Raw genomic sequence first — 23,409 nt, forward strand, 5'->3', positions numbered from 1 at the left:
TTGGGCCAGACCTCTCCCCAGCACTCCCACCCTGCCCCACTCCAGCTGAAGCAGGCAGAGGGACGCTGTCTGGAAACAGAGGAAATTTGAGTTTCAGGGCCCCTCACTCGGTCTGGCCCTCCAAGGCCCTGGGAAGATCCCCAGTACTGTGTTCCCATGGTCTTATATTTTTGTAAGATTTGCAAAAAAATATATAGTTTCAACACAGTTGGGTTCAACTGCTGTTTCTTTCCACTACAGCTTCCTTTTCCTCATACTTCTCCTCTGATCAAATGGTATTGGAATAGCTGTGGGCATTTGGGGGATCCAACTAAGAGGAAGCTGAATTGAGAGTGCATTTAGTTTAGATGGAATGCGATACATTTGTGTGGGCTGCAGTCACTTCTGTGCATGGCTAAGCCACTGCTGTCCACCCCGGAGCAGGAACGGCTTACAGGAATAATGCACAGGGCTGAATTAAATATAAACGTGTCCTATGGTGCCTGGCATCAGAAGTCTGTGGGTAGCGGAGGAAAAACAAGGTTTGAGATGGATTGAGCCAGACTGGGGACTCTGTTGAAAACTCTTCTAATCACGAGATGTATAAAATGCAGCTTTCATTGATGCCTCATCAAAATGGAAATTCAGGAATATATTCAGTGACAAAGCATGTACACTGATAAGTACACTGTGCATTGCTTATGGGAATTGCATAAGATAAAATTTATCAGAAATCTTGCATTTGCAGGGCATTACCCTGTAGCAGTGAGGCACATAGCAAGCGTGTCTATGTGTGAGAAAGAGTGCTTTAATGCCTTCCAACTATCAACAATTTTGATCAGTCTTGCTAGAGGAAAGACTGCCTTATCTTTTTATTCTCTAATACAAAATCATTATCATATAAAGAGAGTAGCAAAGTCAGTAGGCAAAAATTCCAGAAGAAAGTTATTTTAGCAGTGTGGCAGACAGCTAATTAATTAAAATGTTTTGTATTTTTCCTGGGCTTTCAGAGGTCTGTTGCATTTGCCAGCTTTAAAACCATGTGCAATTTTTTTGTAACATCCTTCTGAAGAGTCACTTTCACTCCTAATTTTGCATTTATATTTTTGTATTGTTTTCCTTAAAGAGAGAGCCCCAAACTCTATATGCCTCAGGCTCCACAGTCTGAATCCTCCCTATGGGGAGTCTCTAGAAAAACGTTCTGTTTACTCTGCCTCTAGAAACCCTGCTCCAGGCTGGGCACACAAATTCCCAGGGCATTTTGGTCAATGGGTGGTTGCAGAGGTACCAGGTCGCCTTCTTTCCAGAATGTGTGTTTTTGGGGCTATGGAGGTCTTTTTCCTGATGGCTGCCGTCCTAGGTTCTCAGGGATGCTTACCTTGCCAGGAAAGACAGTAGTGAAGAGCTGCTGTTGATGCTTAATTTCTCCAGCATCCTGAGGCCCAGCTGTTCAAGTTCTTATTTTGGTATAAATCTGAGGTTCTTTTGATTCAAGAAGAGGTAGGAGAGTTTTCTGCCAAATCTTTTCTCAGATTCACATTGTGTTTAGGTTAGGTCATCTGACACACAAGACTGCCTCATTCCTTCTGCAGCAGGGGATTGACCAGTTTTTGGTTTTCTTTAACAGAGTTGGTGTGGACCTGGATGAAAATCTGAAGGAGGACCCCTCCTCACAACACCAGGCAAGTCAAAGAAACCAATGCACGTATTATAGAGATATGATTGTTCTGTTCTGTAGGCTGTTCCATGTTTGTCCAGCATGTGACCAAGGAGCTATTTCTAAACGGAGCTTCCTCTGCTGATAAAACAAATGAGATTACAATAAAATACAAGGCAATTCAGGGTGTTGATAACTTCTAGCATATGAATGCTTAGAACTAGCATGTACTTGCAAGCCTCTCTATGGCAGCAGGAAGCCTGGAAACTTTACAAAGTACAAGCAATACCATGATGGCTTTTGGAATGAGGCACTTCATGGTTCAAACCCCAACCCAGCAACTTGCTAGCTAGCCGACTCAGTGAAATTTACACAAAGTATGTCCAATGCATGTTGCACAAACAACAAATTGACTTATTTCTCCTGGATAGCTTCTCATTTATCAGGTCTGAGGCCCAAAAAACTGTCTAGGTGATCCATCCTTGACTTAATTGAGCAACAATTATCTACAGAGACCTGAAAATCCTTTGGGGTAATTGTTTAGAACAATGAGCTCTTCCCTCATATATTAGTTCATTTTCACAATGCTGATGAAGACATACCCAAGACTGGGTAATTTATACAGGAAAAAGGTTTAATGGACTTACAGTTCCACATGGCTGGGGAGGCCTCACAATAAGGGCAGAAGGCAAGGAAGAGCAAGTCACATCTTATGTGGATGGTGGCAGTCAAAGAGAGAGCTTGTGCAGGGAAACTGTTTTTAAAACCATCAGATCTAGTGAGACCCATTCACTCTCACAAGAATAGCATAGGAAAGACCCATCCCCATAATTCAACTACCTCCCACCAGGTTCCTCCCACAGCACATGGGAATTGTGGGAGTTAGAATTCAAGATGAGGTTTGGGTGGAACACAGCCAAACCATATCACCTCAAGTAGGGGAAATGCATTCTCCAAACTGAATTTGAACCTAACATCAAAGTAGAATCTATCATTGTCAGTTTTGCACTAGCCATTTTAAACTCAGTACTTGTCACAAAAGCAAATGTAGGGAAATTTTACACCTTTTTGCTGAAATTAGAAGTAGGCAGACATAGATATAATAGGAGAGTATCATAAATAAGTGATATTGCTTAATGAATTGTGTTATGAGCGTATTTGTATTCTAAGGGAATCCCTCTCTCTCTTATTTCATGCTTGTTTTTCCAATGATGCCATCAATGAGGCACAACTGGTGAGTTTTCCTGGGCAAGACACTGCTTTCCTGGCACACACAGATGTGAAAAAGAAAGGAGCCTGTGCTCTGTGGAAAAGGCTGGGAAATTAAGTTGGTGATAATCTTGGGTCTCATGTACTTTGAGGTTTTTTGTCACATGTGTTCCAAGGCCAGGCAGTTTCCACAGACTCCATTGTCCAGGAAACACACCTAAATGCAGGATGGAGCACAGCAGGGGTGTCCAAAGCACTGGGATTAGAGCCAGCCTGGTGACCTTAGAAAGGAGATCAAAGCCCATCTCCTTACACTGGTGGGCTATAATGAATAGTCAGTAATGTCTGGTGGTGGCTGATTTTTAAAAAGCATTTTCATCTTGTGTAGGTCAAATAATTCATTCTCCTACCTTCAAGCAAATCTTTTATCTAAATTTTGTCCTTCTTGTATACCTTTTTCTTTAAAAGAAGAAAAGACACAATTATAAAATTCATCAAATAAAATTCTCTATCTTCCTCTAACTGCCTAATATTCTACAATCACATATACCGTTTTTGGTAAAAATTTCCTACTAGCCTAAATCCTTTCTAATTTAAATGTATTTTATTTTATCTCATTCATGTGACACTTTAAAACAAAGTTCGTCATTGTTAGATCAGTAATAACTCTTACCTGAAGATATTATAGCAATAAAAGTCACTTTTTTATTAGAGAAATAGGATAGCATAATATAGAACAGTGAAAACTCTGTGATATTTGGGTCTTGGGCAAGGTGTTTACACCTTTGGGTCTCAGTTTCCCTCTCTATAAAATGTAAATGATAATAACGTCTGCCTCTCCAGGCTGTTATTTATGATAATCAAGGGAAATTGGGTTTATGAAAATGACCCAACTTAAGCTAAACCCATCTCATTTTATGAATGATTGGAGGCAGCTTAAACCACCACATATAATAGTAAAATATTTTTATGGAATTTTAAAAATCAGTAAAAAATATTAATAAGAGCAGATAGTCAAAACCAGAGGGGTAAAAAGAATCATGGATAAGCAGATCATAAGGCCTTATAGACTTACTGTAGTCAAACCATAAGTAAGCTTTCTGATGGCCAAAGGGGAAATAAAGAAATAATAATTGGTAATATATTAAATTCACATCAGTAGAAGGAAAAATAATACCCTCTCCTCAAGTGATATGAAACATCACTATGTTTTTAAAGAAATTTCTCACTTGGGGCCTCCTGGAGAGGACACATAAAGCACTATCTAAATATTAAGTAAGTAGCATTATCATTGACACGGCTCCTCCTGAACTGCTGCTACCTACGAATGACTTTATTTTTAAGAAGTATCCTGTAAGTATTCTTATTCATGATAATGTTTGATTACCAAAGAACTTACGTTTCAGAAAGAGGTTTTCTCCACATATTGGGATAATTCTTATCTTCAGTATCAAGTACAGGAAACAGTGGGCTCTGACGGGAAGTAACAAGCTGTAGTGTCCGCACAGCTGCCGCTGAACCTGGCCCATTTTTTGGTACTTCCCAAACTGTCAAGAACCTCTCTGCTCTCATTTTGCCTGGCAACACCTGTCTTATTATCAACATCTCTTGCTTTGTTGGATTATATAACATAACCCCAATTCTTAGGAGGGGTGTATGTTTCCCCTTGATTTGCATTTATTAAACTGGGTTTGCATTAACAAATAGGTTAATCTTTGTAATGGGCAGCCTTAACAGATACACAAAAACCCTTCTTACTTACCAAAAGCTAAAAATTTTGCAGGTAGTTATAGCTGTTACTGATTATACACTCTCAAAATCAAGAATAAACTATATAATTATATATATTTAAAATTACATTGATATGTTTTTAAAATTTTTCTTTGTTCTCTGTTGTGGAAAGTAAAATAACTTTTGGGAATGTGAACTTGTAGCTGTGGCTAACTACTAATGTCACAACTTTCCTTTTTGCCATACAATACCTTTTAGAGTGTGAATGGTGTTACACAATTATTTGTACCAGGCACAAAAGCTTTAGAGAGCCTATGTTCCATATGCAGATATTACACTCTGGATGCATACTTCATGCAAACATGCTAATTTGAGAACTGGAAGATATTGCAGTTGTGAATTTTATGCCTCTTAAACGTGAAAAACAAAACCGTCAGGTAGCCTCCCACACAACAGGAAGTTTCCCTTGTAATTGATTCCTTGTACTTGAAAGCACACCCTTTCAGAGTAGGTAAGAGTCACTGGAGCACCACACTTGCCTTCAGTCTTTTAATAGAAAACTCCTGCTACTCAAGGAAGGGTGCCAGTATTGCTTCTCTTTTTCCCTTTTGCCATTTGATCGTACTCATTCCCATATTCATTGGGCACTAGCTATTATTCTTAACACTGCTCTAAGCACCTTATATGCATTTGCTCACTTAATTTCCAAGATAACCCTGAGTGGGTACTATAATTATCTGCATTTTACAAATAAGGAAATTGTACACAGAGACAAAACTTGCCCAAGAACACACGGAAGGGAGAGGTGGAATTTGAACCCGGACAGTTTGGTTCCAGAGCTTCCACTCTTAACTGGTATGCATGCATGTATTCATTCATTTATTCATACAAGTAATTCTTGGTACCCACTCCTATGGCACTAACCTAGATGTGAGGATTCAGGAGTTACCAATTTAAAGCTGTCTTCCTCCCAGAGTATATACTCTAATGGGGGACACTGATAAGAAAAAGGTAAACTACATTCTATACATTCAAAGCATGGTCACAGTAAAGCAGGTCAGAGGATAGAGAACAGGGGAGGAGGCTGCTTGGTCAGGGTAGAAGTGGCATTTGATCAGAGGCCAGATGATGTGTGGAGGAAACAATCTATGTGAGAAGGGGTTGAGGAGAGGTGGTCTGGCAGAGGCTACAGCAAGTATGGAGGCATTGGAGTCACAGTGGGTTATGGTGTGCACAAAAGCAGCAGGAAGGCCAGCATGACTGGAGCTGAGTAAGCAAGGTGGGAGCGGATGGAGAAAAAGTGGGAGAAACAGACAGGGGCAGAGGCCAGACCATTGGCCATGGTGTTAGGTTGGAGTTTTTTTCTAACGTGATAGACACCGTTGATGGTTTGGTTTGGAGCTTGGAAGTAATAGAATTAGCTCATTAAAAAAAAAATTTCTCCCCATTCCACCCTGCCAGCTGTTGTGATGAGGATAATTTTCATCTTTTTTCACACACTTTCATTTTCTAACACTATGCTTGTTACTTTACGGTTTCTCGATGTTACCTTCCAATTTTCTTTTGTTTCTGAAAGTCCCTTCATTGAAATTCTGGTTTTGGTTGTCCTTTATTCTTGTGTGTAACCTGGGTGGATCAGTTCTGGTCACTGCAGCACATTAAAGTCAGCAGAGGTGAGAAAGGTCTGAAGAAGGGCAACTTCAATAACTGACAGAGGGACCTGCTGCCAGAGCAACGGAGATTAAAAGGATTAGGATTTTTCCATCAGAAAGACTAGAACTAAGAAGGGACACAACAGAGTATCTGTAAAAATATGAAAGGTGTAAAGCGAATGAAGACTTGTTTGCTAACTCCCAGAAAACCATAACCTGGAATACCTTTGAAGCCTGGAAGAGGCCATGGATGAATAATAAAAGTATTTTTTGTTCTGCACAATTGATAGTTCTTATTCAGGGCCATCCAGAGTTGCAAGAGTTGGAAATATAAGTAGGTTCAAGAAGGGAAGAGATTAATTTAGCAGACAGTGTGGTCATCATGGTCATTAAATAAAATTTTTATTTGTGAATATTTTCAAATGTTCCTTATAAACACAAAGATAAGAGAATAATGAATCTCAACATACCCATCCCCCAAACTTAACAATTATCAACATTTTTCCATACTTTCTTCATTTACTTCTCCTATACTGTTGGAGTTAGTCTCATAGAATGTAAATTTCACACTACACTTCTACAAATATTTCAGAAATAGAATACGAGTCTCAAAATTTGATGTGACCCAGGTGAGAGTTTTTGTAATGTTGTGTCATTCCAATGTCATTGTATCTAATAGTATTTTGAGAAAAATAAACATTTCAGAGAAAATATCTTGGGTTTTCCCTTGGCCAACATTGAATTTATTTTGGTTATACTTACTTATGGCTTTTAGATTCAAAATTATGCCCTCTCCCTACTAACTTTTTACTGCATAGGACTAAATTCTATATTTTTATCTCACCAGTAGTTTCTGCAAGTACATGTTCTAGAAAGTAGGAATGATAACAAGGAAGAAGAAGTGGAAGGTGGCAGCTATACTTTAATGAGCATTTTTATATATTAAGTGATTAACAATTACATACCTATGTGTATGTATACATAATCACATTTAATCTTTACCTTGACCAATCAAGATACCTATATCACTCCCATTTTACAAATGATGAAATTGGAGTTCAAAGAATTAATTTTCCCAAGACAACGAACCAGTGATGGGCTGAACCAGAACTAAAGGCCAAAGCTGTTTCATTCTCACCATTACACCACATCCAATCTATAAACGTGTTCTTTCTTCCCAGCAAGGATAGCCTGTCAGTTAACATTTGAGTAATCCTTTCCCTGTTAACTCCTGGCCAGCCTCATTTCCCAACCCTATCGAGAGTATCAAGCATATTCTCATTTCAAGAGACTAGAGTATATTCCTCATCCTTGGAATCCTTCCCTTCACCCAAACCCAGTAAACTGTGAGTATGGGTCCATTGTCTAGGAGGTCTTTTCCTACTGCAAAGTGTGTCATCCTTCACTCACAGTGCAGCAGGCTCTACTGTCTCCCAGGAGGAGAGGGCCAACCTGCGTCATTCTCTGCTTGTAACTTCCTCCCAGCAAGGGTTGAGGTGCCAACCAGTCTTTAGCTCTTATTCATGCAGATGTCTAAAGGAAGAACATACTAGACAAGACAAGGGCCCTGAGGCAGGAACATGCCTACCTGTTCGAGAAATAGCAAAGGTACAAGTATAGCTACAGTGAGCCACCAAGAGTATTATAAGCTACGAGTCAGAGATATAGGCAGGATCAGTTATCTATTGCCACATAATACTGCATAACAAGCAAAATCTCAGAGGCATGAACAATAAATACTTATCTCACAAGTCTGTGGGGTTCGGTTGTTCTACAGTGGACTTGTTCATATGTCTAGGGTCAGCTACAATTTGCTAGATAACTGCTGATCTTAGCTAGGCTTGCTCATGTGTCTGGAGTTGGAGAGCTGTCAGCTGATCTAGGATAACCTTAATAGGAGTGACTTAAGTGCCTCAGCTGTGCACCGTATGATTCTCATCTCATCTGGGACCAGTGGGCTACCCTGAGTATGTCTTTCTCCTGGCCATGACAGAAGGCAAGAATGTAAGCAAAAACAGGCAAGGTTTCTTGAGGCCGAGCATCAGAAGTGATATGTTGGCACTGCTGCTACATTCTGTTGACCAGAGAAAATTACGAGGTCGTCCTAAAAAACAGGTGTATGAATAAATGGCTCCTATTTGGTCAAAAGAACTGCAGATTTACATGGAAAAGGCCATAGATACAGGGATGAAAAAATGGCACCTCTAATGCAATTAGTCTGCCATATAGGTCACATGGGCCAATGTAAACAGTTTGGACCTTATAGAAATCTGTACAATTTCAGACTTTTGAAACGTACTGATACTTATTTTATGGTTCCAATTGATATATCTTGGTGAATATTCCATGTGTACTTGAATGTATATTCTTGCAACTGTTTCAATACTATACCAAACAACTGCAGAATCCAGTTGGCATAGCTCAGTAAGTGTAAATTATGTCAACTTGTTTTTTTGTCTACTTATTTTATCAGTTACTGATAAACCCCCAATTGAACAATTGAACTCATGGATCTAGAGAGTAGAAGGATGGTTAGAAGTGTCTAGGAAGAGTAGTAGGTGTTTGGGGGAGGGGGAAAGGTGGGGATGGTTAATGGGTACAAAAGATAGAAAAGATGAATAAGACCTACTATTTGATAGCAAAATAAAATGACTATAGTCAATAATAAATTAATTGTATATTTTAAAATAATTCAAAGAATGTAACTGGATTGTGTGCAATTCAAAGGATAAATGTAAGAGGATGGATACCCCATTCTCCATAATGTGCTTATTTCACATTGCATACCTGTATCAAAACATCTCACGTACCCCATAAATATATATACCTACTATGTACCCACAAAAAATTGTTTTAAAAAATAAAAATTTAACATAAAACCTCCAATTATAATTAGGAATTTTCCTGTTTCTTTATCTGTTAAATAGTGCTTAATATGCTTTTCACTGGATATAGGATTCTGGCTTGATAGTTGTCTTCTTTGAAAGTCAACGCTTTGAAAATCACATTCTGTTGTGTTCTGGCCTCCATTTTTTTTTTTTTTTTGAGACGGAGTCTCCCTGTCTCCCAGGCTGGAGTGCAGTGGTGCGATCTCGGCTCACTGCAAGCTCCGCCTCCCGGGTTCACGCAATTTCTCCTGCCTCAGCCTCCCGAGTAGCTGGGACTACAGGCGCCTGCCACCATGCCCAGCTAATTTTTTGTATTTTTAGTACAGACGGGGTTTCACCGTGTTAGCCAGGATGGTCTCTATCTCCTGACCTCGTGATCCGCCCGCCTCAGCCTCCCAAAGTGCTGGGATTACAGGTGTGAGCCATCGCGCCCGGCCTCTGGCCTCCATTTTTTCTGATAAAAGTCAGTTGAACTTTTTTTAATTTCCTGGAACATAATATGCTCTGGCTTTCCCTGGTTGCTTTTAAGATTTTTTCTCTTTATCTCTAGTTTTTAGAAGTTTGATTCTTATATGCCTAGTTTTCTTAGAATTTATCCTAATTTGGGTTCACTGAATTTCTTGGAACTCTTGGTTGGTATTTTTCATCAAATTCAGGAAATATTCAACTATTGCTTTTTGAAAAATTTTTGTTCTCCATGTTCCTACTGCCCTCTTTCTAGCCCTCCAATCTTATATATATTAGGCTACTTAATATTTTTTCTCATATCACTTAGGTATTAGTCTATTTTAATCTTGTTTCTCTGTGTTCTACAAATTACATAATTTTTATTGATCTCTTTTCAAGTTCACTGACACTTTCTTCTTAGTATCCAATCTGCCCTTAAGCTGATCTAGTAAATTTTTAATTCCAAATATTGTACTTCTTGGTTCTAGAAATTTTTGGTGGCTATTTTTTGTTTTACTATTTCAGTGGCTTTGGGGATACAATGGTTTTTGGTTACATGGATGAATTATATAGTGGTGTAGTCTGAGATTTTAGTGCACCCATCACTGGAGTGGTATACATGGTACCCAATGTGTAGTTTTTTAATCCTTAGCTCCTCTCAACCTCCCTCTTCTAAGTCTCTCAATTGCATTATGTCATTCTGTATGCCTTTACATACCCGTAGCTTAGCTTACATTTATAGGTAAGAACAAAAGTTATTTGGTTTACAATTCCTGAGTTATTTCGTTTAGAACAATGGCCTCTCACTCCATCTGAGTTGCTGCAAAAGACATTATTTCATTCTTTTTTATGGCTGAGAAATGTTCAGTGATATATATATACCACATTTTCTTTAGCCACTCATTGGCCAATGGGCACGTAGGTTGGTGCCATATCTTTACAGTTGTGAATTGTATTGCAATAAATATACGTGTGCAGGTGTCTTTTTGATATATTGACTTATTTTCCTTTGGGTAGATACCCAGTAGTGGAATTGCTGGATTAAATGGTAAATCTACTTTTAGTTCTTTAAGAAATCTCCATACTGTTTTCCATAGAGATTGTACTAATTTACATTCCCATCAGTAGTGTATAAGCATTCCGTTTTCATCACATTCATGCCAACAACTATTGTTTTTTGACTTTTTAATAATGGCCATTCTTGCAGCAGTAAAGTAGTATCTCATTGTGGCTTTAATTTGCATTTCCCTGATGAATAGTAGTGCTGAACATTTTTCCTTATTTTTTTGCCATTTGTATTTCTTCTTTTGAGAAATGTCTATCATGTCATTTGTCCACCTTTTGATGGGATTGTTATTTTTCTTGATCCGTTTGAGTTCCTTATAGATTCTGGATACAGTTTCTTGTCAGATGCATAGTTTGCAAATATTTTATCCCATTCTGTAGTTTGCTCTATTGATAATTTATTTTGCTACATATAAGTTTTTTAGGTTAATTAGGTCCCATTTATTTTTGTTTTAGTTGCATTTGCCTTTGGGGTCTTAGTCATGAATTCTTTGCCTAAATCAATGTCCAGAAGAGTTTTTCCTAGGTTATCTTCTAGAATGTTTATGGTTTCAGGTCTTAGATTTATGTCTTTAATCCATCTTCAGTTTTTTTAATAAGGTGAGAGAGAGAGAGGTTCACTTTCATTCTTCTGCATGTGGCTATCTGATTTTCCCAGCACCATTTAGACCATTCCATTGGTCTATGTATCTACTTTTATACCAGTATCGTGCTGTTTTGGTAACTATAGCCTTGGTAGTATAATTGGAAGTCCAGTAATGTGATGCCTCCAGATTTTTTCTTTTTGCTTAGGATTGCTTTGACTATTCAGGCTCTTTTTGTTCCATATGAATTTTAGAATTGTTTTTTCTAATTCTGTGAAAAATGTTAGTTATTTTGATAGGAACTGCATTGGATCTGTAGACAGCTTTAGGCAGTATGGTCACTTTCATGATATTGATTCTTCTAATCCATAACCATGTGATATGTTTCCATTTATTTGGATCTATGATTTCTTTCAGCAGTGTTTTTGTAGTTCTACTCATAGAGATCTTTCGCCTCCTTGGTTAAGTATATTCTAGGTATTTTATCTCTCTTTGAAGCTGTTGTAAAAGGGATTGAGTTCTTGATTTGATTCTCAGCTTGGTCACTGTTGGTATACAGCAGTGCTACTGATTTCTGTACATTGATTTTGTAACCTGAGACTTTACTGAATTACTTTATCAAATCCAGTTGTCTTTTGGAGGGGTCTTTAGGGTTTTCTAGGTGTACAATCACATCCTCAGTGAACAGTTACAGCTGGACTTCTTCTTTTCCAATTTGGATGCCCTTTATTTCCTTCTCTTGCCTGATTCTAGAATTTCCATTTTGTTCTTTTAATACAATTTACATCCTTCTGAAATCTTCACTTGTGTTTTCATTGTCTCTTTGTCTTTAAATTCCCTAGCATACTTTTTAGAGTATTTTAATGCCATTGCCTGTTAATTCCAGCATCTGAGTCATTTCAAGTTCTGTTTCTATAGGTTACCTTTCTTCTGGCTGCAGGTCATGCCTTACTGCTTCCTCCCATGTCTAGCAGTTGTTATGATATGCTAGGCATTATGAATATTACATTGAATGGAGTGTGGAGTATTCTATAAAGGTTGCTGAATTTTATTCAGTCAAGCCATTAAAATCTTGTAAGCCTTAGTTCTATGCTTGCCTTCCTTGATATATTTTCATTTCATCCTCGGTTTTAGGGCATGGTCATTATTCTAGAACATTGTCCTTACTCATAAAACATGCTTTTTTCTGAGGTATCAATAGAATAGCTGACTTTTGGCTTTAGCTGGACAAAACTGCAGCGTTTCCTAGCACTATGTGATCTTAATCTCTCCATTTATTTCTCAATTTCACAGGAGTTTCTCCCTGCAAGCCTTTGTGAACCTCAACCTGTACATGTACGGGTCAGTGTTCAACCAAGCCAAGCACATAAGGGAAATATCTCCACAGACTTCTGGGTGTCCTCTCTGTGCAGTTTCCTCCTCTCTGTACACAGCCACACCAGCAGTACCCTAATTCCCATCTCTAGCTCTTCGACTCAGTGAGACTGCTGTTCTCTGCTTGAACTTTTTATCTCCTTACCTTCAAGGGAATGACTTATAGGCAGCAAGTCAAGGAGAGTAGAGGGCTCACCTCATTTCTTCCCTTCTTTCAAGGATCACAGTCCTTTGCTGCCAATTATCCAATATCTGAATCCTATCGTATGTTTATGATCCAGTTATTCTATCATGGCTAGTCATTGTGAAAGTGATATTGAAGTGGTTTTGTAGGGAGATACATTGTTTTCTTTTGTTTGTAGACACATACAAAATGCTAAATAATGGAATCACAAATCTAAACATGAGACTCTTATCTTTACTATGGCAGTAGTGGCTCTGGGTTTTGTTATTAGCATGAACCAGGATCTTCTTGTTCCAGGAAAATTATTTGTTAGGGTGTGTGTGTGCATGTGCGCACGCGTGCATATGCTTGTGTGCATGTATATAAAAGAGTTATCACACCAACTGAATTATGATATATGTCAGGCGTTAGTTAAGAATACGATGAAGCAGGTACAGTGAGATGCTGTGAACTTCCTCCTCTAAGTTGGTCCATCATTTTTTGTCTTTGTATTTAATCTTCAATCTGTAAGATGGGTATATTGGACCCAGGATAGTTTTTGATATACTTTTAAGAGGGAACATATGTCTTTTATACCACAAATGTTACTTTTGTGAAAACACTTCATAAACTGTAAAGAGCTATGCAGTTGCAGGCCTCAACATTTTATTATCTCTTTCCAAATCATATTTCAATACCTTTCACATCTAGAATTTATTATTCCAGTATATCATTGTATTAATTTTCTATTGCTGCATAAAAAATTATCCTAAAATATAGTGGCTTAAAACAACCCACATTTATTATCTCAAAGTTTCTGTGGATCAGGAATTGGAAAGCAACTTAACTGAGTGTTTCTGATGCAAGGTCTTCCATGAGGTTGCAGTCAAGATGTCAGCTAAAGTTAGAATCATCTGAAGGCTGGACTGGGCCTAGAGGATTCGCTTCCATGTTGGCAGAAGGCCTCTGTCCCTTACTGGCCATTGGCAGGCATACTTAATTCCTTTCCACATGGATCTCTCCACAGAGCTTCTTGAGCATCCTCACAACAGGGCAGCCAACTTTTCTTAGAGCACGTGGTCCAAGAGAGACAGCAAAAAAGAAAGCCACAATGCCTTTTTATGACCTACTCTTGGATATGACACACCATCATTTCTGCTATATTCTATTTATTAAAAATGAGCCATTAAGTACGAGCCACACCCAACAGGAAGAGAAATTAGGCCCCATCTTTTTTTCTCCTTCAAAGAGATTTTTTTTAATTTTAAAATTTTTAATTGGCATGTAATAATTGTACATACTTATAGGGTACAGAATGATAATTTGATACATGTATACAATATGTAATGATCAAGTCAAGGTAATTAGCATAGCCATTACCTCAAACGTTTCTCATTTCTTTGTATTAGGAACATTTAAAATCCTCTCTTCTAGCTATTTGAAATTATGCCGTGAATTATTGTTAACTACATTCACCCCACAGTGCTGCAGAACACTAGAACTTATTCTTCCTATCTAGCTGTAATTTTGTACCTATTAACCTCTCTCTATCCTCCCCTCCCAACTACGCTTCCCAGCCTCTGGTAACCACAATTCTACTTTCTACCTCTAGGTAAGTTCCATGTTTTAAAGGAAAAAATATCAAAGAATGCATAGATATACACTTTAAGACCACCATAATATCATACTCTATTTTCCTGAACCAAAGAATTTATTTACCTCTGGATTAACTTGGATCTACTATACAGACAGAGTTACCTGGACCAAGCCCTTTCTTTGTAGCTAAAGCACGAGCCAAGCCCATCTGGTAGTCTGTCTGTGAGATCTCTGTGTCATCTTAACAGTTTTATCCGTCTGTGGCTAGTTGTCTCAGTTTTTTTCTCTCTAGGCATGTATTTTCTGACTCTATCTTCCTGGTAACATTTATGAATTTAACTGGGCATTGGGAAGGTGAGAATATTTTTATAAAGTGCTTTCTATGCAGAGGCTAAGAATTAATGATTCACCTTTTAAAATGTAAATTTGAAAAAAATATTTCTATTTGCCCCTTAATTATATACTGTGTACCCACTTCAGAACCCAGAATTCTTTCTCTTTAGAAGCATGGAATCTGATCCTGTCCTTGGTAATTAGAAAATCAAGGCAATGGATTTGAAATTGTTATACAAATATACTCCAATTTGGAAGGAGACAGTAGGGCGAACGTATTGATAACAAATTCTATTCACATGTACTATCTTAAAAAGTGCCTTGGAGCCCATAAACAGCTCTGCAGATTTTTTTTTATTATACTTTAAGTTTTAGGGTACATATGCACAATGTGCAGGTTTGTTACATATGTATACATGTGCCATGTTGGTATGCTGCACCCTTTAACTCGTCATTTAGCATTAGGTATATCCCCTAATGCTGTCCATCCCCACTCCCCCCACCCCACAACAGTCCCCAGAGTGTGATGTTCCCCTTCCTGTGTCCATGTGTTCTCATTGTTCAATTCCCACCTATGAGTGAGAACATGTTGTGTTTGGTTTCTTGTCCTTGTGATAGTTTGCTGAGAATGATGGTTTCCAGCTTCATCCATGTCCCTACAAAGGACATGAACTCATCATTTTTATAGCTGCATAGTATTCTATGGTGTATATGTACCACATTTTCTTAATCCAGTCTATCGTTGTTGGACATTTGGGTTGGTTCCAAGTCTTTGCTATTGTGAATAGTGCCGCAATAAACATACGTGTGCATGTGTCTTTATAGCAGCATGATTTATAGTCTTTTGGGTATATACCCAGTAATGGGATGGCTGGGTCAAATGGTATTTCTAGTTCTAGATCCCTGAGGAATCACCACACTGACTTCCACCATGGTTGAACTAGTTTACAGTCCCACCAACATGTTCCTATTTCTCCACATCCTCTCCAGCATCTGTTGTTTCCTGACTTTTTAATGATGGCCATTCTAACTGGTGTGAGATGGTATCTCATTGTGGTTTTGATTTGCATTTCTCTGATGGCCAGTGATGATGAGCATTTTTTCATGTGTTTTTTGGCTGCATAAATGTCTTCTTTTGAGAAGTGTCTGTTCATGTCCTTCACCCACTTTTTGATGGGATTGTTTGTTTTTTTCTTGTAAATTTGTTTGAGTTCATTGTAGATTCTGGATATTAGCCCTCTGTCAGATGAGTAGATTGCAAAAATTTTCTCCCATTCTGTAGGTTGCCTGTTCACTCTGATGGTAGTTTCATTTGCTGTGCAGAAGCTCTATAGTTTAATTACATCCCATTTGTCAATTTTGGCTTTTGTTGCCATTGCTTTTGGTGTTTTAGACATGAAGTCCTTGCCCATGCCTATGTCCTGAATGGTAATGCCTAGGTTTTCTTCTAGGGTTTTTATGGTTTTAGGTCTAACATGTAAGTCTGTAATCCATCTTGAATTAATTTTTGTATAAGGTGTAAGGAAGGGATCCAGTTTCAGCTTTCTACGTATGGCTAGACAGATTTCCCAGCACCATTTATTAAATAGGGAATCCTTTCCCCATTGCTTGTTTTTGTCAGGTTTGTCAAAGATCAGATAGTTGTGGATATGTGGCATCATTTCTGAGGGCTCTGTTCTGTTCCATTGATCTATAACCTTGCAGTATAGTTTGAAGTCAGGTAGCGTGATGCCTCCAGCTTTCTTCTTTCAGGTTAGGATTGACTTGGCGATGCGGGCTCTTTTTTGGTTCCATATGAACTTTAAAGTAGTTTTTTCCAATTCTGTGAAGAAAGTCCTTGGTAGCTTGATGGGGATGGCATTGAATCTATAAATTACCTTGGGCAGTATGGCCATTTTCACGATATTGATTATTCCAACCCATGAGCATGGAATGTTCTTCCATTTGTTTGTATCCTCTTTTATTTCATTGAGCAGTGGTTTGTAGTTCTCCTTGAAGAGGTCCTTCACATCCCCTGTAAGTTGGATTCCTAGGTATTTTATTCTCTTTGAAGCAGTTGTGAATGGGAGTTCACTCATGATTTGGCTCTCTGTTTGTCTGTTATTGGTGTATAAGAATGCTTGTGATTTTTGTACATTGATTTTGTATCCTGAGACTTTGCTTAAGTTGCTTATCAGCTTAAGGAGATTTTGGGCTGAGACAGTGGGATTTTCTAGATATACAATCATGTCATCTGCAAACAGGGACAATTTGACTTCCTGTTTTCCTAATTGAATACCCTTTATTTCCTTCTCCTGCCTAATTGCCTTGGCTGCAGATTTATTATGATAATTATTTGTCTTTGTTATCAGTTGGTGCAACTTTCACTGACATTAATAATGAATATGAAATCTTGAGAAATAGAAAGGAAAATCCTCCCTCTCTCACTTAATCCACTGAATCCCCCTGAAATGAGGAGCAATCCCATATGATTATCCCAAAGCAGAGTTCATCCAGTTCACTTAGCAAAGTCCTCATATTTGAATATTGACGGAGGAATGTATTTACATTTGCCTAGTTCTTTTTCATCAAAGTTAATACAATAAACAGTCCCTTTTGCTTTGGTGTCTGTTTTTCACAGATTTCTTGCCAGAACCTTTTGTTTTCTCTCAGGGGTTCAAATAAGCACGAAACAGAGTACCATCATAATTTTTCTGTTGCTCTCTCTCTAGAGGGTGTTAAGTATTAGGGGATCACCTAAAAGAAAACTACCCACTGCCTGCTATTCTGTCACTTCCCAACCTCTGGTCTATTGCCTTATTTAAGGAGAAAAAGATATCAAATGGCCCAGTCATTTTTAAAATTTCCCCAGAAAAAAAGAGGTTAATAAAAGAGCCAGAAAATCCCCATGTATCAAATATTCTGCTGCTTAGAGTATCTAGTTAAATAAAAGTTGAGATTCAACATGCTTGACTCACCAGTTCCCATTTATAGCTGTGAAACATGAGGCTCAGAGTTGGCGTCATTAGTAATAGTATTATTACTAAAATGTTGTAACTAAACTCAAATCTTGGTCTTCAGTTTCTGGAGCCTGTGCTTGTTCTAACATGCACACCACATCCCCTCTGGAATAAAGATCCTCGAAAGAGAAGAAATATTGCTAATGATAAGAAAAATACCATCAAGTTCCAGATTCGACTTGTGATGACTGCTCACATCTATTGTCCTTGAGGTGTGAGCTGATCTCTGCTTCAGAAGAATCCAGATAGATTGATGCTACCTGCTGTCCGCTGCCCATCTGGACCCTCCCGTGGGCTGGCTCTCTGTGCTGCCTCATCAGATACCTTCCCTGTTCCAGGGTGATTTCAAAGGCCAGCCTTCCCTTAGCACATTTATCTTCAACCCTCAGTGCACAAGCAGAGCATACACTAGACTAATTCATTTATTTCTACTCATTTACTGATGGCCTTTCATAACCAAGTTATTAAGTCATCAATAACTTCAGAGAAATAAACGAATGGATCCAGAACTGGGCCAAAAGATATTTAAGACATATTCTGAACATTTTATCTAGGATCGGTATAAATGTCAATGCTGGGTCATTGGTGGTATTTTCCCCACCTGGGAAAACATATTTCACAGATGTTTTATTCTAATTAGATCCAAGTTTATTCCTCACAAAGAAGTATTTAAATGAATAACATCTCCAGTGACCCACATAAAATGAAGGTTTTTTAAAAAGAGATTGCATGTGTTAATATTTTTCCGAAATACTACCTAATGTATGTTGCTCCCATCAGCCGACCATAAACATCCCTGGAAGGTTTGCCAAAAATAGAGTATAAGCTCTTTCAGAAGTGCATATGAGTTCTGATATTTTCCCCTCGGGAAATAAAAAGCAGAGGAAAAGGAGAAAAAGAGAGGATTTCTAAGACCTTGGGAAACCTTGAAACCAGTATCTAGAAGTCTAAAGAAATTCCTAACACTAAAGTTAAGTTTCTATGGGGACATTTTCAAAGCCATTGGCAGTTCACCCAGCTGAGGGGAGCCCTACATTTTCATTATGTTTTGGGGTATGTATACCTGCTGTAGCTCAGCCTGCAGGAGGAGCATTCCATTGCTCTGACTTCCCCTTTTGCACTAGTTTGCTCTCCACTTGTTTCCTGGGGCCCCATCTAGATAAGAGGAATCTTGCCTGCTTAGGGGCCTCAGTATTCTTGGAAACCTATATGTATCCCAGTTACATCAGTTTCCTCATCTGTAAAATAGGAATAATAATAGGCCACACTTCATCAAATAATCACAAGAATCTGAAGTGTTAATATATGAAAAGTACTTAGAATAGTGTCTGGCATATGGTAAGTGTTCAAGAAGTATAGCTATTACTATTGTCACTAATAAAAAGTCTTTTCCATATGATTAGGACCTAAGAGACCAGCCAGTCCAATTTCCTCAATTCATTCTACAGACAAGGAAACTGCAGCCCATCGAAGTTACGTAGTCTGTTAATAGAATGTCTGTGCTTTTGAATTAAAGGCTGAATTAGACACTTGAAGAAAAGCATTCTCTTTGGAGTCCAGCAGTCCTAGACTTACCTTCTAGTTGTGTGACTTTGAACTCATTTCTTTCCTTCTCTAAGACTCTCTAAAATCCCTATGTGCAAAATAGGTGCAATGCAACCTACCTTGATAGAGTGAGAATTGAAAAAATAATGACTGAAAAAATTAATGACTGGATAATGTGACTAGCATTCTGCCTGGGAGTTAATGGGCATTCAATAGCTTGAGACCATCATTATTGGGAACATCATTCAGCTGCAGTGCTGCAGACTGGCTGCCAGAATCCCGGCCCCTGATTGCCAGTATAGCTCACCACAACACTGCCCACCCTTAACATTAAAAACGAACAAAAAATGGGAATTTGCTCTCATTCCTTTTTATCAGCTTTTTAAATGACTTTCTAGTCATCAGTAGATATTATCCACTATCAAAAATTACCTATGATTGTTGATGGAGAAAAAGCTGTGTATCCTTATTCTTAAAGGGTGGGAAAAAAGGAAAGTCCCCACCCTTGGCCCTGAGCTTTTCATAACTAGTTTAGCTCAACATGAGCGGTTTTGCTTTGCCATATGAACCCCAATATGCTGTTGAGAAACAGTGGCTCAGAAACAATTTGCAGATGTTTGAGGATGATGAAGAAAACACTGTGTGCAACAGTGATTTTGCAAATCTGATACCTTTGCTGGGGTTGAAATGCTTTGAGAAAGGTATAGGGAAGGATAGAAATTGAACCAGACACCCTGGTTTCCTTTCTTGAGGAAATATGTGTAAATTCTGACTATAGATAACAAGGCACGGCACTCCAGCCCTATCAGAAAATACAGACCTGTGGAACTCTAATGTCCAGGAAAAGATCATCAGTGTCCCACAGTAGAGACTGGGAATGGGAATAGATTCCATGGCCAAGTAACTTTGAGACACACTTTCTGTTGAAGATTTGCAATGCTCATTTATAAATGAAAGACTGAGAAGTTCTACATTTTCCTTTCTTTTTTAACTTTTATTTTAGGTTCAAGTATACATGTGCAGGTTTGTTATATAGGTAAACTTGTGTCACAGGGGTTTGTGCTATAGACTGTTTCATCTCCCAGATACTAAGTCTAGTACCAATAGTTATTTTTTATGACCTCTCCCTCCTTCCACCCTCAGGTGGGCCCTAGTGTGTATTGTTTCCATCTTTGTGTCCATGTGTTCTCATCATTTAGCTTCCACTTATAAGTAAGAACATGTGGTATTTGGTTTTCTCTTCCTGCCATTAGTTTAATAAGGATAATAGCCTCCAGCTCCATCCATGTTCCTGCAAAAGACATAATCTCATTCCTTTTTATGAGTGCATATTATTCCAGGGTATATATGTACCACATTTTCTTTATCTTGTCTACCATTGGTGGGCATTTAGGTTACTTCTATGTCTTTGCTATTGTGAATAGTGCTGCAATGAATGAGAAGTCCTCCATTTAAGAAACCTATTTAACACTGTAGACCCCATCCTTTCCTGAATGATTAGCACAAGATTTCCATCAACATCAAGTGAACAGTGATACTCTAGGGGACACTGTTTGGAAAAACGCAAGGCTTGAAAAATCAGAAATCTTAAGACAATCAGTGAAAAAGACAATGAATAGTTTGGGTTTTAATTTCATTGTGAGTCTCTGCCTCGGCCATTCTAAACAAAGGATAAATGGCTGACTAAAGGTGAAGCACACTTTGCTTTCTTGTAGTTCCATTTCATTTGTGGGGGATAGAACAGCAGCATCTACTGGTACACGTATGTTTCCCGGGGTAGAACACAGCCTTTTGTGTCCAGCTATTTATCATTAACCAATGATGGAACTGGCTAGAAAAGGACAAAAAAAAAAAAAATAAAAGCAAATCAATTTGAGCTCATCTAAGGGCTGGCTGTGGAGCGTCCAGTCGACTTCCATTGTCTTCCATGGGTCATTATATCCTCAGAAGACTATTCATATTACTACTGGACTGCAACTTATGACACAATTTGGGCATGAAAACTGTGGGTCCAGACATAGCAACAAAGCCCACATTAAGATATATAAATGCTTTTAATGACGAGGATAATTACAACTGATTGAAATTCTCTTAACACACAAAATGGAATACAGTAAAAATGCCACTGTGTACCCTCCTTACATCTTACTATCTGTCTCCAAAGCTCACAAAAAAAATTCACTTTCTTTCCTTTTTTTTCCACATTTCATCACCTTCTCTCACAAAAACACCCATCAAACACTTTCTCTTCCTTTTTTGTCTTTAATTCTTTATCATCCTCTCACCCTTTATGGCCCTTGTGGGAAAGAAAAAAAGAGATAGACAAGCACATTCAATTGTTGCAATCTTCTCATCAGGAATATCTATTTCAAAACTCTTCATAATCTAGGCAGAAATATATCAAAAACCAACCAATAGCCTTTGGTAATAATCTATCAAACAAAATGAATAAAATATAGCGTAACACTTATTAGACTATTATCCTCACTTTAGCCTTGACCTTTTGGTAATCCATAAATAAATATCATCCAAATTTGACAGAAGTAAACTGTAAAATTCCCACAACAGCACTATGACAGAAATGTCATTTTTATTGATGTCAAAATAGCATTTCTTAGCTATTTAATAAAATCGGGATTATTAAGAAAAGTAAATGTTGAAATACTCCAAAAGGGTCTCATCCACATAGCAAGATTTATGAGCTAATTTGCCTGGCAACTGCTTCACCATTTAGATGAAAATGCCTATACCTAGAAAGGTTTTTTTTAAATGTAGTTAAATTTAATTTTGTTTGACACGTGTTCTTATATTAAAATGTTTTTGACTATTTACCCAATGCCTTTTTCTATTGTTTCTCCCCAGGAAGCAAATAACTTGGATAAAAACACGACGAAAGCAGAGAGTGCTCGGCTCTTCAGAATGTGGTATGGCTTCGACCACAAGTATCCTTTGATAATAACGATCTCACAGATCCTGCTGCAGGCAGAGAATTACTTTAAGCTGTTAATCGTTGAAGTGTGCACTCCTGCTCTTCAAGAAACACCAAAAGGTAAAGTGAATTCACAGCCAAACTTATAAAAAGGAATGATTTCATAAAATAAAAAGCAGGGTAGTCCATACTTAAGTGTTTCAGAGAGCTAAAGTGAAACTTCTCAGAGTCAAATTTATCTAATGTTTTCCTGACAATAATGCCAGTTGATAAAATCATATAGTCCTGAAGAAGCTGTTTTGCTGTTCTTCCCTTTGTAAAGCTCTTACTTCTGGTCAAATAGACCTGCTTGATTGAGGGCATTGTATGAACAGCCTCAGCAGCCTCTGGCCAGGGTAACCCAGCCAAAGCTCCTGCACCCTTCTTCCAGGAACCCATTTGTGTGTTTTTGTTTCATGCTGTAAAAAATGAAGGGGTTGGGACAGGGAACAAAAATAAATGGGCCAAGGAGATGAGTCCAGTTCATCAGAGTTCATCATAAAATAGCACTGCTTTGTTTTCCAGGCAGACTTGAATAAGCTTTTTCCAGTGAAGGGCAATTTTAAAAATCTGGCAATCACTGTAAACAAAGTAGCTCAGATATACCTTGCCATGTGATTCATGGGGCTAAGTCAGGCCTGAAGTGTTTTGCCATTGTGAGCTGCAGTAAGCGGTCCATCTCTAATCCCAGGCAAAAGCTCCAAGGAAGAAAGGAAAGAACTGCACTGTAAATTGAATGTGTTGGGTCTTCGTAGCTAGTTTTCCAGCCACAAATCCCTCTCCTTTCAGTGAGAAAATGTCAGTCACTGGATGATTTTAAGTGCCTAAGCAAAAATGGTTAAAGCCACAACAGATCAGTGGAGGAGGAGGAAGAATTAAGAATAGGGTAAGGAAATTCAAAGAATAGGTGAAGAAAAAGAGGTAAAAATGGACAGGGAAGAGGAGGCAAGAGAAATATAGGAAATTTACAACAGGAAGGAAAGGAAAGCAAATTAGAGGAATGACTGGAAAATAGAAAGCAAAAATTAAGAAAGAAGTGAAGAGAAACCAATTGAAGATTGCAGAGATAAGCAAAAGTAAAACAATGTGAGAATTAAAAAGCAATTTTACAAAAGTAGGCATTCCAAGAATTATTAAATGGTGATGTGGAAGATAGAGGGTTTTTGAGGTTAGAGTTTTGTTTTTTCATAGCTCTGTTATCTATGGCCAGATATCCTTT

At 38.1% G+C, this 23,409-nt stretch overlaps 1 protein-coding gene across 6 annotated transcripts in view; it reads left to right on the forward strand.

Annotated features, from left to right (window-relative positions):
* Positions 1-23,409, forward strand: part of SLC9A9 (solute carrier family 9 member A9) — a 608,568-nt gene that overhangs the window by 481,909 nt on the left and 103,250 nt on the right. For 2 of the 6 annotated variants that reach the window (XM_063610660.1, XM_055295144.2), the window contains exons 13-14: positions 1,607-1,661; positions 22,085-22,164. In XM_063610660.1, coding sequence (XP_063466730.1) covers positions 1,607-1,661; positions 22,085-22,164 — 135 coding nt within the window. Of the gene's footprint in view, positions 1-1,606; positions 1,666-22,084; positions 22,272-23,409 lie in introns of all 6 variants that reach the window. The other 4 variants (XM_055295143.2, XM_055295146.2, XM_063610659.1 and 1 more) reach the window with 3 other exon arrangements.

The sequence above is a fragment of the Symphalangus syndactylus genome, chromosome 10 (genome assembly GCF_028878055.3).
Source record: "Symphalangus syndactylus isolate Jambi chromosome 10, NHGRI_mSymSyn1-v2.1_pri, whole genome shotgun sequence".
Classification (NCBI taxonomy): Eukaryota; Metazoa; Chordata; class Mammalia; order Primates; family Hylobatidae; genus Symphalangus; species Symphalangus syndactylus.